Source organism: Phacochoerus africanus, chromosome X (genome assembly GCF_016906955.1).
Source record: "Phacochoerus africanus isolate WHEZ1 chromosome X, ROS_Pafr_v1, whole genome shotgun sequence".
NCBI classification, from domain to species: Eukaryota; Metazoa; Chordata; class Mammalia; order Artiodactyla; family Suidae; genus Phacochoerus; species Phacochoerus africanus.
Genome location: NC_062560.1, coordinates 18,907,858 through 18,922,544, shown reverse-complemented (window position 1 = coordinate 18,922,544; position 14,687 = coordinate 18,907,858). Strand labels below are relative to the sequence as shown.

Below are 14,687 nucleotides of genomic sequence, written 5' to 3'. Positions count from 1 at the left end.
GGGGGTACTAAGTCTTTAAAATCTGGTGTGAATGAATATTACACTTACAGCGCGTCTCAATAGCGACCAGCCAACTTTCACTGATCAAGAATCACTGTGTGGCTAGGGGCTAACATATTAGCTTGCACAGGTGATCTCTAGAGGCAGCTATTCTTTAAAGAACTAAGAATTTTCATTTCTTAAACAGGAAAAAAAAAAAAAGTAATCCTGCCCAGGGTAAAATCACCTTCTACATTCAAATAAATCTTTTGGTTGTCACCTAAGAAAAATCCCCCAGATTTTCCCAAATTCTCTCAGCCAGAAAGAGTGGTTGCACTGCTCTTGGATTTAATAAATGAATGAAATAAATTTTTAAAATATTGTTAACCAAAAGGAAAAAAAAATCGCTTTCTTTTCTTTTCGGCCAAAAGGAAGGAGAATAGTGTTTTCCCCAAATCAATGCAAATACTTATCAAGTTGATTTTATCTGCAAGACAGCTGTGCTACTGGTAGTTTGGCCCATTATTAAGTTACTTTAATGCTTAATTCCTGCAATATGACCACTGTTCACATTACTTTTACAGATCAACTCACTGTTTTAAGTTATTTTTCTAGTTTTCAAGATAGAAATGAATAAAAGTTGATACTGAAATCAGCTTTTCAATATACAATTTGATTTACTTAAAAAAGGTTAGTTCACTCTTTGAGTGGAGTAATTAACGCTGGGCGGTGTTAGACACATAATAACGCTTTTCAACTATGTATGTTTTACTAAAGAAAGAATGTTAATTGGAATAATTGAGCATTGTTGGGGGGGGTAACTTACCTTAAACTAACGAAATTGACCAACTTCTTTTCGCTGTAAGGAATGGTAATGTGGCTTTGCAATATAAATGTAAGATAAATGAGGCACTTTGTACATAAATGCAAAACAATACACAACTCCCTATCTTTTCCAACTTTGGCAAGCTGGTTTCACCGTCAAGAATTACAAAGACGGTGGCTGCCAAATTAGCTGAGTTTTGGGTCCAGATTGGATTTGCAGCACTTGAATCAGCATGTTGGGGGAGGTGACAGAATCACGAGCTCAGTCCTCCCCACCCCCACCCCACAGACCACGCTGAGCCTGCCCAGATGTTGCTCAACCCTGAGCTGTCCCCCTGAGTCCAAGGCTGCGGGAGAGGGCGCGCAGCGAGTATTTCCGGCCGCCTCCTCGGGCCGCCTGAACAGTTGAAGCCTCTTCAGGTGGCCACGAGGCTCCCGGGCCTCCCAAGCCTGTGCCCAGGGGCGTGCCCGCAAAGGCAGGAGAAAGAGCCTAACACCTGGCTCTCTCCGGCCAGCGGGAAACCTTGCTCCGCCCGCGCAGACTGGCCGGCTAGGTGTGGAGCTCTAATCTCGTCCTCACACCTGCGTTAGGGAGGAAGGCGAGGGCTCTCCAGGTGTGTGGGTCCTGGGAGGATGAAAGAAAGCTGTTAAAAGGCGTGCACTGGGAGCGCAGCGGGGGACGCGCTGTGGTCGCGGGGCGTGGGAGGCTCGGGACGCCTGGGCCGAGGCCTGAGGGGATGGAGGCATTGGCCGGCCAGGAGGTTTCCCTTTACTTTTTTTCCTTCTCCTTGTAAGGCGGTTAGCCAGCCAATGGCTGCAGTAGCTTTCCACTCAGCCCGGCGACTTTTGTACATTTCTCCCCTGGCGCACTGAGCTCGCCACGGCACCTGGCGCGGGAAACAAGGGGTCGAACCTCCCCTCCCGCCCGAGCCACTCCAGTCGCCCAGGCCTCTCCCTTTGAGCTCTCCCGGTCCTCCTGCGCTCCGTCGCCGTCTGGGGCTTGGGTTTCCTTAACCTGGGGCTTCCCTATCTCGGGCAGGAGGAGTTAGAACCCCTCCCTCTCTCCCCTCCTCCACCCACCGCCAACCTGATTTTTAATCTAATCTTTTATTTAAAGTCAACAGAAGAGCAGGAACCCCGGGCTCCTGCCAACAAGATATTTTAAAATAATTCCCCGACCTCTGCCGAGAGGGGCAGCCTTAAAGAACCTCCTTGTTTTCTCCTTCATGAAGATTTAAGCAACGGGGAACGGCGGGTGGGGGTGCGCTTCGAGGGTAGAGCCTGAAGCCCGAGGGTTCTGCGGCCTTGGAGGGGGAGGTGTCGACTCATGCAAGACAACTAATTCCAAATATTAAAAATATAACACAAGAGCGTCAACTTGGAGAGCCTTGAATCAAAGGGAGAGCCGAACCCTCAGGCGACTACCAGGGCACGATGCCTTCAGTCTCCCAGTCCTGGGGGGGGGGGCGGGATGGTGAAGGGGCAGGTGAATGCCCATCGAATGACCCTGGAGAGGGCGGGTTCTGGGTCTTTACGGCATACGTCCATAGCCTTGGCGCGCCCACATGCACCCACGGAATAATCAGGACGAAAAGACAACCCCGTGCCCCCTCCCCGAGTCCTTGCGCCTCGCCCATCTCCTCCCTAGTTGGGCGGGGACCACTGTTCTCTACATCCCCGAGGAGCCTTCGATCTGCTAGGACCCAGGGCGCTTAGAAACTCCGAGCCTTTCGCACCTCCTCCCTTTCGCCTCTTTTCCCCCCACCTCCCGCCGACGCCCCCAGATCTCTACGGCTCAGCCTTTCCGAAAGTAGGCGAGGCCCAAAAGCTGAAGCTGGGGCGAGGAAGGAGGGAGAAGTGGAGTGCCGCGGCCGGGGGCGTGTCTTCCCAGGCCCCGCCCCCGGGTGCGCGCGGCGGCGGCGGCGCCCGAGCCTCGCTCTGAGAGACAGGTATCGCTTAGGCGCCATGTTGTGAGCGGAAGTGGGGGAGCGCGCGGGGGCTGCTGTTCTGCTGGGAGCGGGCGCGGGAACCGGCGGGGGGGGGGGGGGGGCGGAGCTGTAGTCCCGGCGGCGGAAGGAGGAGAGGAAGAAAGGGGCGAGACCCGGTGCCCGGCAGCGGCGCGAGGCTCTCGCTCGGCGCGCGGGCGTCTCCAGCCGGGCGCGCGGCGTTCGAGGGTCGGTGTCTGCGCCGAGCCCTCTACCCAGCAGCCGCCGCCGCTGCTGCTGCAGCTGCCGCCGGCGCTACTGCCGTGGGGCTCGGGCGGCGACGGAGCGGGGCCGGCCGCGGGGCGGGCGGGGAGGGAGGAGGCGGTGAAGGCGGCGGGCCGGGGGGGAAGATGCCGCTGGCGCAGCTGGCGGACCCGTGGCAGAAGATGGCTGTGGAGAGCCCGTCCGACAGCGCTGAGGTGAGTGCAGTCGGGCGGCCGGGGCCGGCGCGCCCCCCTCCCCGCGCCCCTGCCTGTTCGCTCCCTATCCGGAGCCGGCCACTCGGCCCCTTCGCGTCTCCCCTCGGTCCGGGGTTCCGGTTTGGGTAGTTGGGGTTGGTGTCTTTGCCCTTCTGTTCCTCCACCCGCACCCTCCTCTCCCCTCCCTCGCTCTGGGGGCTGTGGTGTGGTGGCGCGTGGGGTTGGGAGTGGGCGCCGGGGCTTTGCGAGCAGCCGATTTTCATCAACTTTGCGTGGGGGAAGCGGGAGGCGGAGCGGGGGCTGGCGAGGAGTTACGAAGTTCGGCCCTGCCTGGTCGGGGGCTTCCCTGGACCCTGGTGACTTTGGGAAATGCGGGAGGGGTGTGGATTGGGTTCGCTGGGGAGCGGGGACTCTGGAGTCCGGCGGGGGGCGGGGGTTGTCCTGGGGAGCCGTGCACGCGGGGGCAGGCACGCCCCGGGACAGGGGTGGCGACCTTTGGGGGGTTTCGGGGAAGGGGTGCAGGACAGCCAAGACTTTTTGCCCCCCCCCCCCCGCAACTGCAGCAGCGGTTTCTGCTGCTGCAAAGGAGAAAGTGGAAGCCTGGGCTCCTGAACACAGACAGACACACACACACACACCCCGCCCCGTTTCTGAGGTCGCTGAGCTCGAGGACCCCGTCCCTGCGAGTTTAACATGAGTTTCCTGTCCGTAGAGGTGAGAGGGTGATTTTCAAGGAGATCGGCGGCCGCGATAAAGGGCTTTCTGGTTTTCCTCGCCGGGGATCTGATGACCGTCCCCGAGACACCCACCCAAGTGACCCAAACCCAAACTGTGTGCCTAAACAGGGCACACCAGCATTTCCCCGGCTCTTCGCAGCCACCCCTGTCCCAGAACCAACTCGGGTCTGTGAAAATAATCCGGGCAAGACCCATTCCAGGGCATCAGCGCTCCTCTCCGGAGTGGAAAATCAATTCCTGATGGTGGCGCGTCTGTGATTCTTCCTTCTTGACTTTTTGCTGTCTTATATCCCCACAGCGGACTTTGGGGGATTACAGGATGGTAGGCTGCGTGTGTGTAATAGTTACTGAGTGAGTGACCCCATTTCTGGAAAGCATGACTGAAGCGCGGGGGTGGAATGGGGCAGGCTCTGATGAGTGGTGTACTTGGCGGCAGCCGCTGCCCTGCCGGCCTCCGCAGTGTGAGAGGTGGATAGGGTTACTGGTTACGTCAGTAAGACCCAGGCTCAGTTTGATCTGAGATGCGGGACGCTTGCGTTCTCGGGTATAAAGGAGGGGGAGGGGGACAGGGATCAGTTCAAATCACTTTTCACTTTTTTCCTAGTCACCTCCGCTGCTGTGTAAAATGTTTACTTGCTCTCCATACCGCAGGCAGAGTTGTAATAGTGCTTATGGTTGGTGCTTAGTATTTTGAGACTTGGATCACATTTTTAAAACCTAAATGAAACACTGCTCTTCAGTAGAAAAGACATTGATAAATGTTAAGCCAAAAATTTCGTAAAGGAAATTATGCTTTAAAGTCTGGCAGAATTACGAGAATTTCATTTAAAATTGTTAGCCAGACCGATACTGTAAAATTTTTAATAAGAAAATCAAATTTAGAATGTTTAATCAGCTTTTGAATGGATAGCATGAAAAATAGGGTGTCTGAGGCTCGTTTCATTCGTTTTTTTCTTCAGAAAACATTTTGCATTAAATAATATAGCTTAAATGTTAATAAAATAATGTCTCTAAGTGCCGACCTTGTGGAAAGAAATTGAATTTGCTTTGAGCCTGAATTTTAGATGCAAACTTTAACATTTGCAACTCATAATCAGTCCACATTTCTGCTTGGCACATATCAGTGTGTTTAAAAATCAGTTAAAATTCCACCTGATCCTTTTTCTATATAGTACACATTTGGATTAGGAAGGCACAGAGCTGATGTTTATTTAGCACCTACTACATGCCAGATAGTGTGGTACATGCTATTTCATTTTATCCTTCCAGTGATCCAACAGAGTATGATTATGGTCCCAATTGTTACAGATTAAGAAACTGATCTCAGAAGTTAAGGGCACAAAGATTATAAATAGTAAATGGCAGAGCCATGATTCAAAGCCAAGTGAATATAATTCATGTGCTTTGCTTTATATTAGAGTAACTGCTTCATATCTTTTATGGAAAAAGCAGAGTATAAATAAATAAGCCAGTAGTTAGAGGTCATGTATTTTTCAGAAACAGTTATGGTATTATGAGATGTCTCATTTGTTAAAGCATAGTTATTTCAGTTACTGTCATGGTTTCCAGAACATGGCAGATAGGTTTCCACAATTTGCCATTTTAAAGTAATTGTCTTGAGATTCTGGTATAAGGTATGTCAATCAATCAGAGCCAGTGTTGCCTAGCTATTAAAACTAGATTTTAACATATTGCCATTAGATATTTTATTGCCTTTGGTTTTTCAGCTGTTTCAAGTAAATTACTTGTGATTCATATTGCGAAATATTGAGGTCGGTAAGGAAAAGATTGAGGATTTTCATTCAAAAGTAATATTGAACTTAATATTATGCTTGCTTTTATGCCGTTTCTTCCCCAGTAAGTTCTTCTCAGAAATAATTGTATTTTACTAGAATAAAATAATTTTTAAAATAGTCATTTGAGTAAAAACACCAGAATATTTCTCTTCAGAGTATAAGATTTCAGGGTTGATCTCTATAGAAATTTACCTTTTTGGTCTCTTCCTGGTAGGTTGAATTGTTCAAAGCAGAGACTTTTTTTTTCCCTGTATATCCTCAACACTTAATACAGTGCATGGCACATACATAGCATAGACACCCCCCCCCATTACCGCTGAATTAATTATGAAGGTCAGGAATAGGGTAATTATCTATCTTATCTCTGTTCTTAGCGTTTTATAATTTTTTAATAGATGGTTCTTGACCTAGATTTTTTTTTCCTATACCACAGCTCACAGCAACGCCGGATTCTTAACCCACCAAGCAAGGCCAGGGATTGAGCCTGTGTCCTCGTGGATACTAGTTGGGTTCGTTACCATTGAGCCACAATGGGAACACCTGTTCTTAGCATTTTAATCTTCCATTGAAATATGAACAATCTTTAAAGACCTGAGTACTTCACCAAAAGTACCATCCGTTTCTTCATTCCTTTACATGTCTTCTTGACCTCACATGGGTCTCATGGTGTTCAAAACAAAAAAACCCTTGTGGTTGAACTCAAACATGGGTCAGAACATGATAGGCTAGAACTATGCCAAGTATTTAAAGAAGCAAATTTAGGATAATAAAGCAAGTGCTATGTAAGCAGAACCAAGGTTGGTGCAGGATTAAAAACAAAATAGCTTTGTAAATAGTCCAGGTGAATTCAGAACTCTTTAATTAGTTGTTTAAAGATGCTAGTATGTTTTTGAATATTTGAGATTGATATCAAAGAATTGTGGCTGTTCTCTTCTACAAACTCCTTGCCACTGCTGTCAGGGACGTTTACTGGATCATAAGCCTGAACTAAAGTGACACTTTTTTCTCAGTTTCAGTAAAGATAAATTATAGTACCTCTAAATATGAACAATTTTCAAAAATAATAAAATTAAAGAGGTTTATTTTTGCTTTATAGAAATGTGTTACATAAAAATGGCTACCTCGGAGTTCCCTAGTGGCTCACTGGGTTAAGGATCCAGCATTGTCACTGCAGTGGTTCAGGTCACTGCTGTGGCATAGGCTAGATCCTTGGCCCTGGAACTTCTGAATGCCATGGGGCACAGCCAAAAAAAAAAGATACTTTCATTCTTTTAAATAACAAGTTACCCATAAGACATTGAAAAATATTAACTATATAAGTATTTATAAAGAATGAGACCCTTGGAAGTTCCCTTGTGTGCAACCGGTTAAGGATCCAGTGTTACCAAAGCTGTGGCACAGGTAGCAACTGCAATGCAGGTTTGATCCCTGGCCCAGGAACTTCCACATGCCATGGGCATGTCCAAAAAAAAAAAAAAAATGAGACCCTTGTTTTGGAAACCATTTTCAGTGGGTGTGCAACCATTTTTAACGTCAAAGATTATATTGGATTTTGTAGTATTTCCACTATACCAGTATCTCTTATATTTCATTTGTAGGGAGAAACATTCTATTAAAGTGTGATCTTTGGTTTTGAAAAAAAATGTTTTATTAAGTTTCTTTTCCTTTTCCTGTTTCATTTTTACCACCTTTCAGGTTTTTTTCTTTCCCCAAAGTGAAGATCTGAGGAGAGGACAGGTATTGTTACATGTCAACTGTCAAGTAACTGTGAAACATTATTAAACACTTTGTTGTTTTCAGTGATTATAATATTGGATATCAGTTCTTGTTAAACTAAAATTTAAGAGGGTTTGCTTCATTTTGGCAGCTTGATCCTATACTAATGGGGTTGATCCAAAATGTGAAACTTCTTTGCTACATTTAAATTTTAAATATAGAGAGAAACTTAGCCAATTAAAGGAACAAGTATAAGCAGACTTTGCCTTTTCATTAGTATGTTTCTGGAGATCACAATGAGTACATTCTATTTTTATATAAGAAGAGTGGCATAATTGAGTTGTACACTCTTGACCAAGGACATGACATTGAGTAAATTATAGAATGATCAAAAATATAGCAGATCATTTATCAGATGTCTGAGTTTCAGAAAAGTTGCTCTAAAGATTTTTTAAAAATTTATCCACTAAAAATTTTATCCCATTGTGATCATTCACAAGATTTGCTCTAGAGTTCCGTGCTCAAGGACATGTGACCTGCCAGGCTGGGAATGTTGGGTGACATCAAGTGGCCCAGTTTGTCCAGTGCAGACTGGATGCTTTAGACCCAGTGGTTCAGATTACAGTGTACAACAGTGACATCTTGATCTCTTGGTAATGCATGAGTGTGATAGTGCTCAGTTGTGTTTTGATGGATAAAAGTTTTGAAGCTTCAGAATGGAATTGAGCAAACGTATATTTTACACATCCCATTCCAGAGTTCACATAATAGAAGGAAAAAATAAGTAATTGCATTTTAACACTTGACATTAGATGCCCGCTCCTTCTTTCAGAGTTGATAAAATTTCCTGTGTCATTAATCTGTAACAGCAAATCTCAGATACTCCTGTATTTCAATAATACCAAATAGCACAGAAGCAAAGACAAAATAACGGTAAATTTTAATTAAGTAAAATGTGTCAAGTTAATGAAACAAACATGCTATATATGTTGTGTAAAACAAGGTAAAATATATCCATATAAAACTCATTTCATACACTGGGCTGCTTTAAACAGATACCTTACTTACTAGCAATTAATTATTACAATTTTACCTAGTCCACTTTATGAGATAATTTGGATATATGATAAAGTGTTGACGAACATAAGCTTTGAAGCCATGAAGACCTGGGTTTGAACCCTGGCTCTGCCGCTTAATATCTTGTTATGCAAGTTATTTAATGTGTTTATGCTTCAATGTCCTAATCCATAAAATAGGAATGAAAATAATATCTACCTCATGGGGCTGTGGTGAGAATTAAATGATAATATATGTTAAGCATATATCAAGTGTTTAATAAGTAATAGTTATAATGAATCATCTCTCAAACAGAACTGTCTTAGGAAGTTCTGTGTTTTTCTTCTGGAGTAATTTTTTTAGAATCAAACAGAATGATTAAAAATGGTTTGTTTGATCTGTTCAGACAGAGCCTTTATAATATTTGAATATAACTGTAATGGTAAGGTGAACAGAAATCTCTTGAATCTTGTTCTTTTTTTGTACTGTTCTCCTCTTTGATGTCTTTAAAGGGGGGAAACATTTTGAACACTATGAGTGGAAGAAGGAAGAAAGCAAAGTATGTTCATATTTCAGAATTGCTCAAATTGGAAGCCTTCTCAGGATCCATGCATGTCATTGTTTAATTAGTAGTGGGTTTTTTTTTTCTTAGAGATTTAAAAGAGAATAGTGTATCTTACACATGGTGGTGTCTTATAATCGATGAGATATGGTGTATTACCCTATATGTCAACACTTGAAGAAAGTGTGTCTCTGAATGGATAAAATCAATATATAGCATCAATAGGTGGAATTTTAACTTACTTTCTAAAAAGTACCAAAAGAAAATCACACCTTTTTATATTTTAGGATCAATTTTGTTAATTTCATTTTTTAGGGACAAATTAATATAGCACACCTCCCTCCTTGTTACTATAAACACATTTGTTTTGGTTGGTTATTCAGATATGCCCTGAATAACTGGGTTTTCCTGTCTAGAAATACAATCCTTTGGATTTTATTCTGTTATGTGGTATTGGTACTTAAGGAACTTTCAATAGTATGTATGGTGTTTTCAGTTGAGAAGTCTGAAAATGTTCAAAGTGTGTCTCTGCTCCAACAACCATCTCCCACCTCAAGAAAAAAAAAGGCAAAGGAGCATGATAAAATCAAATAAATTTGAGGGTTGTGAATTTAAATGAAATTTGACCAATGTCTCTATTGCATAACTTAGAACTTTTAAGATGATGATGTATGTGATGAATCTGCAAAAAAGAAATTGCTCACAGCATTTGAGACTCTATATCAGCACCCCTTTTTCATGAACCATCTATTGAAGTCTCAAAGGACACAAGTGCTGTGCAGAACACAGTTTTAGAAAATCTGATAACTGCAGTAACCTGATCCAGTATTGCCTGGAAATGAGTTATTATGTTTAATTGACTTTATCAAAGCTTCTTTTTCTTTAACTGTCAGGAGTTTTTATTTCATTTTGAATTGAAGTCTTTCTCAATTTGTGAAACAATTTTCCATTTTGATAGTGACTGAAATTTTAAATGCAATAATTTAAATATTTTAAAATAGTTTAAACTTTTATTCAATCTTCTGAAAATTAATGGTCATATTCTACCTTAATATCAATCTAATTGCCCTGACTATAACTTGACTTGCTCTGTAACTTATGTTTAATATCTGTCGTTTTGGGGAACTCTTTTATTTGCTACTTAGTGCTGTTGTCAATCTGTCTACCTCTTCCATTCTTATTTTTTAATTAATTGCTTCAAACTTGTAGATACTAGAAAACAGCTGGGATTAATGATTTTTGATGCAGCTGTTGTTAATTTGGAAACATTGTTACTTCATCTTTTAAAAAATTTACACTTACAGCTTACCAAATCATGTAAAATGACCTGCTCACCCTTTTTTTTTTTTAATCTCTGCCCATCATATACACATAGCTCTGGATTCAGGGGTATTTGATGGGCATATTACCTACTAACAAACAGTGATTTTATGCTTCAGCATACAATAATGGGTGGCTCAATTATGTGCATTACCTACTCTGAATATTTACCCTCTCCTCTTGAAGGTATCAGCTAGAAAGTAATGTGAATGAACTAGAGATCAGATAGCTGCAAGACTGAAAGCTAGCCTACTGCCCCACCTGGAGTCAGCTCACCACATTGTCTTTTGGAGAGTACTTTTGTGTTTTTGTTTTCCATGAAATAATGCTAGTTTCCTGAATTTTAGATAACCGTACATTTATGCGTAAATCCAAAAGCACTTGTATACTTTGTACCACTCTGAATTATAGTGGTAGCATGACAAATCAGATTTGCCCATCTTAACTAATACTGTATGTATGGTTTCTTACATACCTTAAAAACTAATTATGTTTTATCCACCTCGTTTATTTTTACAGTCTTTCATATGATGATGATCTCATCTTCATATCTGACATGGTCATCTAAATTTCTGTGAACTTGTCTCTAATCCTTTGGCCTGCAAAGCTTGTTATAGGAAACTTGGTTCAGTCATTTGATATGTGTTAGAAGCAGATGTCAAATGATAGCTTGAAACAAAAGATCATTTTGACATTAATAGACTGAAGTGCCTCTCAAGTATAGTGTTTTGGGAAAAATCTTCTCTCCAGAAATCTAGCAGAACTTATTCTGAAATGATCAGTTGGAGTTTGTGTTGTGGCTCAGCAGTAGCGAACCCAGCTAGTATTCATGAGGGCATGGGTTTGATCCCTGGCCTCATTCAGTGGATTAAGGAACCAGTGTTGCCATGATCTGCAGTGTAGTTCACAGACTTGGCTCAGATCTTGCGTTGCTGGGCTGTAGTGTAGGCAGGCAGCTACAGCTCCGATTCCACCCCTAGCCTGGAAACTTCCATAATCCATTGGTGCGGCCCTGAAAAGACAAATTAAATAAATAAATCATCAGTTACCCATAATGTTATTTCATGTCTTCATGTTTAGAAGCAGAGGCGTCTACCCAAAAACAACATAAAGTAATCACTTTAAAATAAAAACAAGTGTTCCCATTGTGGCACAGTAGAAAGGAATCCTCCTAGGAATCATGAGTTTGCAGGTTTGATCCCTGGCCTCCCTCAGTGGGGTTAAGGATCCTGTGTTGTCATGAGCTGTGGTGTAGGTCGCAGACACGGCTCGAATCTGGCGTTGCCGTGGCTGTGGTATAGGCCAGCAGCTGTATCTCTGATTAGACCCCTAGCCCAGGAACCTCTATATGCTGCTAGTGCAGCCCTAAAAAGCTAAAATAAAATAAAAACAAAATTCTAGATGGGCACTGTTCAGTAGCCACTAATCACATGTGCTCATTGAGCACTTGAAATGTGTCCAGTATGGCTGAAAAACTGAATTTTTAAATTAACTTAATTCAAATTTTAATAGTCACCTGTGGCTATTGGCTACCACATTGAACAACACAGTTGCAGATTGTAGGCTTAAAACAAATTGAATCCGTTTTTCCTACACTAGTGTTTTTCACCTCTACCTTCTCTTACTTTTATTTTGAAATTATTAGGCTAAAGCTTTTTCTAAATGAAGAATATATTTAATATACTTTTGCAGATTATGTTTAATCAGCTTTAGCTTGTCCCTCTTCTACCCTGAAGCCCTAAGTGGTACATGCTCCTCAAATAACTGTTCTGAACTTTCTACACCTTTGCTATTTACAGTGACATTTCTCATTCAAGTGATAACATCGAAGCATGGGGAAAATTTAGCTATCAAAAATGGTGCATTATGTTCACTATACTGTGCTGATTAAACTGGGAAAGTAGATTGATATATCTTGGAGATTAACATTTACAGACTGCCCTCTCTGACTAGATGCTTTGTGTATATCAACTTGGATGAGGTAGACATACTCAGCCTCAATTTACAGATTAGGAAACTGAAGCCTAGAGAGGTTAAGTAACTTGCTCTTGGTTGCATAGCTATTAAGTAGAGGAGGCAGGGTTCAAAGGCCAAGTCTCACAAATTGCAAATTCCATTGATTTTCCTCTAGACTGCCCTGCTTGGGTTGAGAACAGCATGTAGGTGAGTGGACAGTCTAGAGGACATCTCTTAAGGAAGAATGGTTCCAGGTGGTTTACATTGAGTAGATGTTTTTATGGGAATGTATAGGTTGACTTAGAAAACTAAAATTGATATTTCTCCCCCAGGCTTAAATAGGCTTTTGTGAGCTAGCCTGAGAAAGAGCATTTGTGACATCATATGGGAAAATTTTTGAGATTTCCAAATAGCTGTCTTACAAGTGAGCATTTGAAACAAAAACTACTGTATTTGGAAAAGGGGAGCTGCTCAGATGTTACTTAACACCTCTTACAGAAGCCCCTAGGTGTGTGCTTGAGTAACTGTGCTCTGTTTTTTAATTGCAGCTTATTAAATCATTACCTTTTTATATTCGCATCTTCTTTTCAGAAAAATCTGTTTGACTTTCCCTCAAGGTACCAGAAAACAGAATTTGGCTAAACCTAAAAAAATTGCCAGTTATCTTGCTGCCATAAAGGAAAAGGAAATTTAAAGAAAAGTTACACAATCATTACTGGCTTTTTTTCCCCCTTTTGGGTTTTTAAACTGTTAGGTTAAATAGCCCTAGTTGATCTTTTAAAAATTGAGATATGATTTATAGACCACAAAATTCAGCCTTGTAAAGTACGCAATTCAGTGGTCTTTAGTATAGTCCCAAAGTTGTGCAACCCTCACTTCTGTCTAGTTCCAGAACATTTTTATAGTCCCCTAAATCCCATACTCATTAGCAGCTACTCCCTAATCATTCCCTCCTTCACCTAGCCCCTGGCTACTAATAATCTACTTTGTCTCTATAGATTAGCCTTTTCTGGACATTTCATATTAATGGAATCATGATACGTGGCCTTTGTGTCTGACATCATTCACTTATCATAATGTTTTCAGGGCTCATCAGTGTTATAGCATGTCCCAGTGCTTCATTTTTTGGTTGAGTAAAATTCTGTTGTGAGGATACACCAGTTTTGTTTATCCATTCATCTGTTGGTGGGCGTTTACGTTATTTTCATTTTTGGGCCATTATAAATAATGCTATGAACATTTGTCTACAAGTTTTTATGTGAACATGTTTTCAGCTCTCTTTAGTATATGCCTAGGAATGGAATTGCTGTGTTATATGGTAAGTCTATATTTAACATTTTGAAGAACTGTAAAACTGTTTTCCAAATTGTTTGTACCATTTTACATTCCCACCAGCGGTGTATAAGGGTTTCAGTTTCTCCACATCCTCATCAACACTTGTTACTGTCTTTTTCATTATAACCATACTAGTGTGTGTGTGAAGTGGTATCTCATTGTGGTTTTGATTTACATTTTCCTAATGACTAAAGATGTGAAGGATCTTTACATGTGCTTATTGTCTACTTGTATCCATAATTAATTCCTGTGCTTATTTTGTTACTGATTTGGGGACTTGAGTGGAGTTTGGCTCTAATGCTGAAACAGAAGATCTTTATGTCATGTTATATAGACAGTTCTCAGAAAACTTAGTTTCAGTTTGTACTTTTAAAAGATTTTATTCATTTTTATACATGGTAAATAAAAAGCGTTTTCTGTAACAGTGGCTTTCCAACTGGGTGAATAGGGCCCTACATTCTATGGAAGTGTCTTAGAGTACCTCATCACCTGGACCCACACCTTCTCCCAGCCAGAGCGGAGTTTGCACAGGAATGCAGCAAGGAGTTAAAACATTAATTATGAAAAAATTGTAGAAAGAAAGCAAATATCGAGGCAGTGATATTTTTCCTTAACAATCTCCTCAATCTTGTTATACTGTTCTTTAGTTTCTTATTTAAAGCAAGAGTACAGGTATTAATTGAAGGTCAACCAAAACATAAAGTCTAGAATGTTTGAAATTACATGTGAACAAATAAATGAATTTTCAAGGATCCATCTCTTTAGGTGAGATATACAGATGTTTCATTTAAAGAAGTAAAAATGCAAAACACAACCCCTGTTTGCTTCTTTTCCTGCTGGCTCTCAGTATAATTCAAGAATAACTATCATAGTGGTTATTGATAGCAGTAAGGGAGGTTACTGAAGGAAATATCACAGGCAAGTTAAAAGTAGGATTTACCTTGGATTATTAAAAAGAGAAGCTTAAAATGAGTTTCAAAGTGTTCTTTTTCCCCTGGCTA

The 14,687-nt window shown here is 41.8% G+C and overlaps 1 protein-coding gene across 6 annotated transcripts in view; it reads left to right on the top strand.

Annotated features, from left to right (window-relative positions):
* The first annotated feature begins 2,888 nt into the window (after positions 1-2,888).
* Positions 2,889-14,687, top strand: part of RPS6KA3 (ribosomal protein S6 kinase A3) — a 118,814-nt gene continuing 107,015 nt past the window's right edge. For 4 of the 6 annotated variants that reach the window (XM_047765818.1, XM_047765816.1, XM_047765819.1 and 1 more), the window contains exon 1: positions 3,158-3,208. Coding sequence is in view for 1 of the 6 variants with exons in the window: in XM_047765815.1 (XP_047621771.1) it covers positions 3,140-3,208 (69 nt within the window). In the remaining 5 variants the exon portion in view is untranslated. Of the gene's footprint in view, positions 3,209-14,687 lie in introns of all 6 variants that reach the window. The other 2 variants (XM_047765822.1, XM_047765815.1) reach the window with 2 other exon arrangements.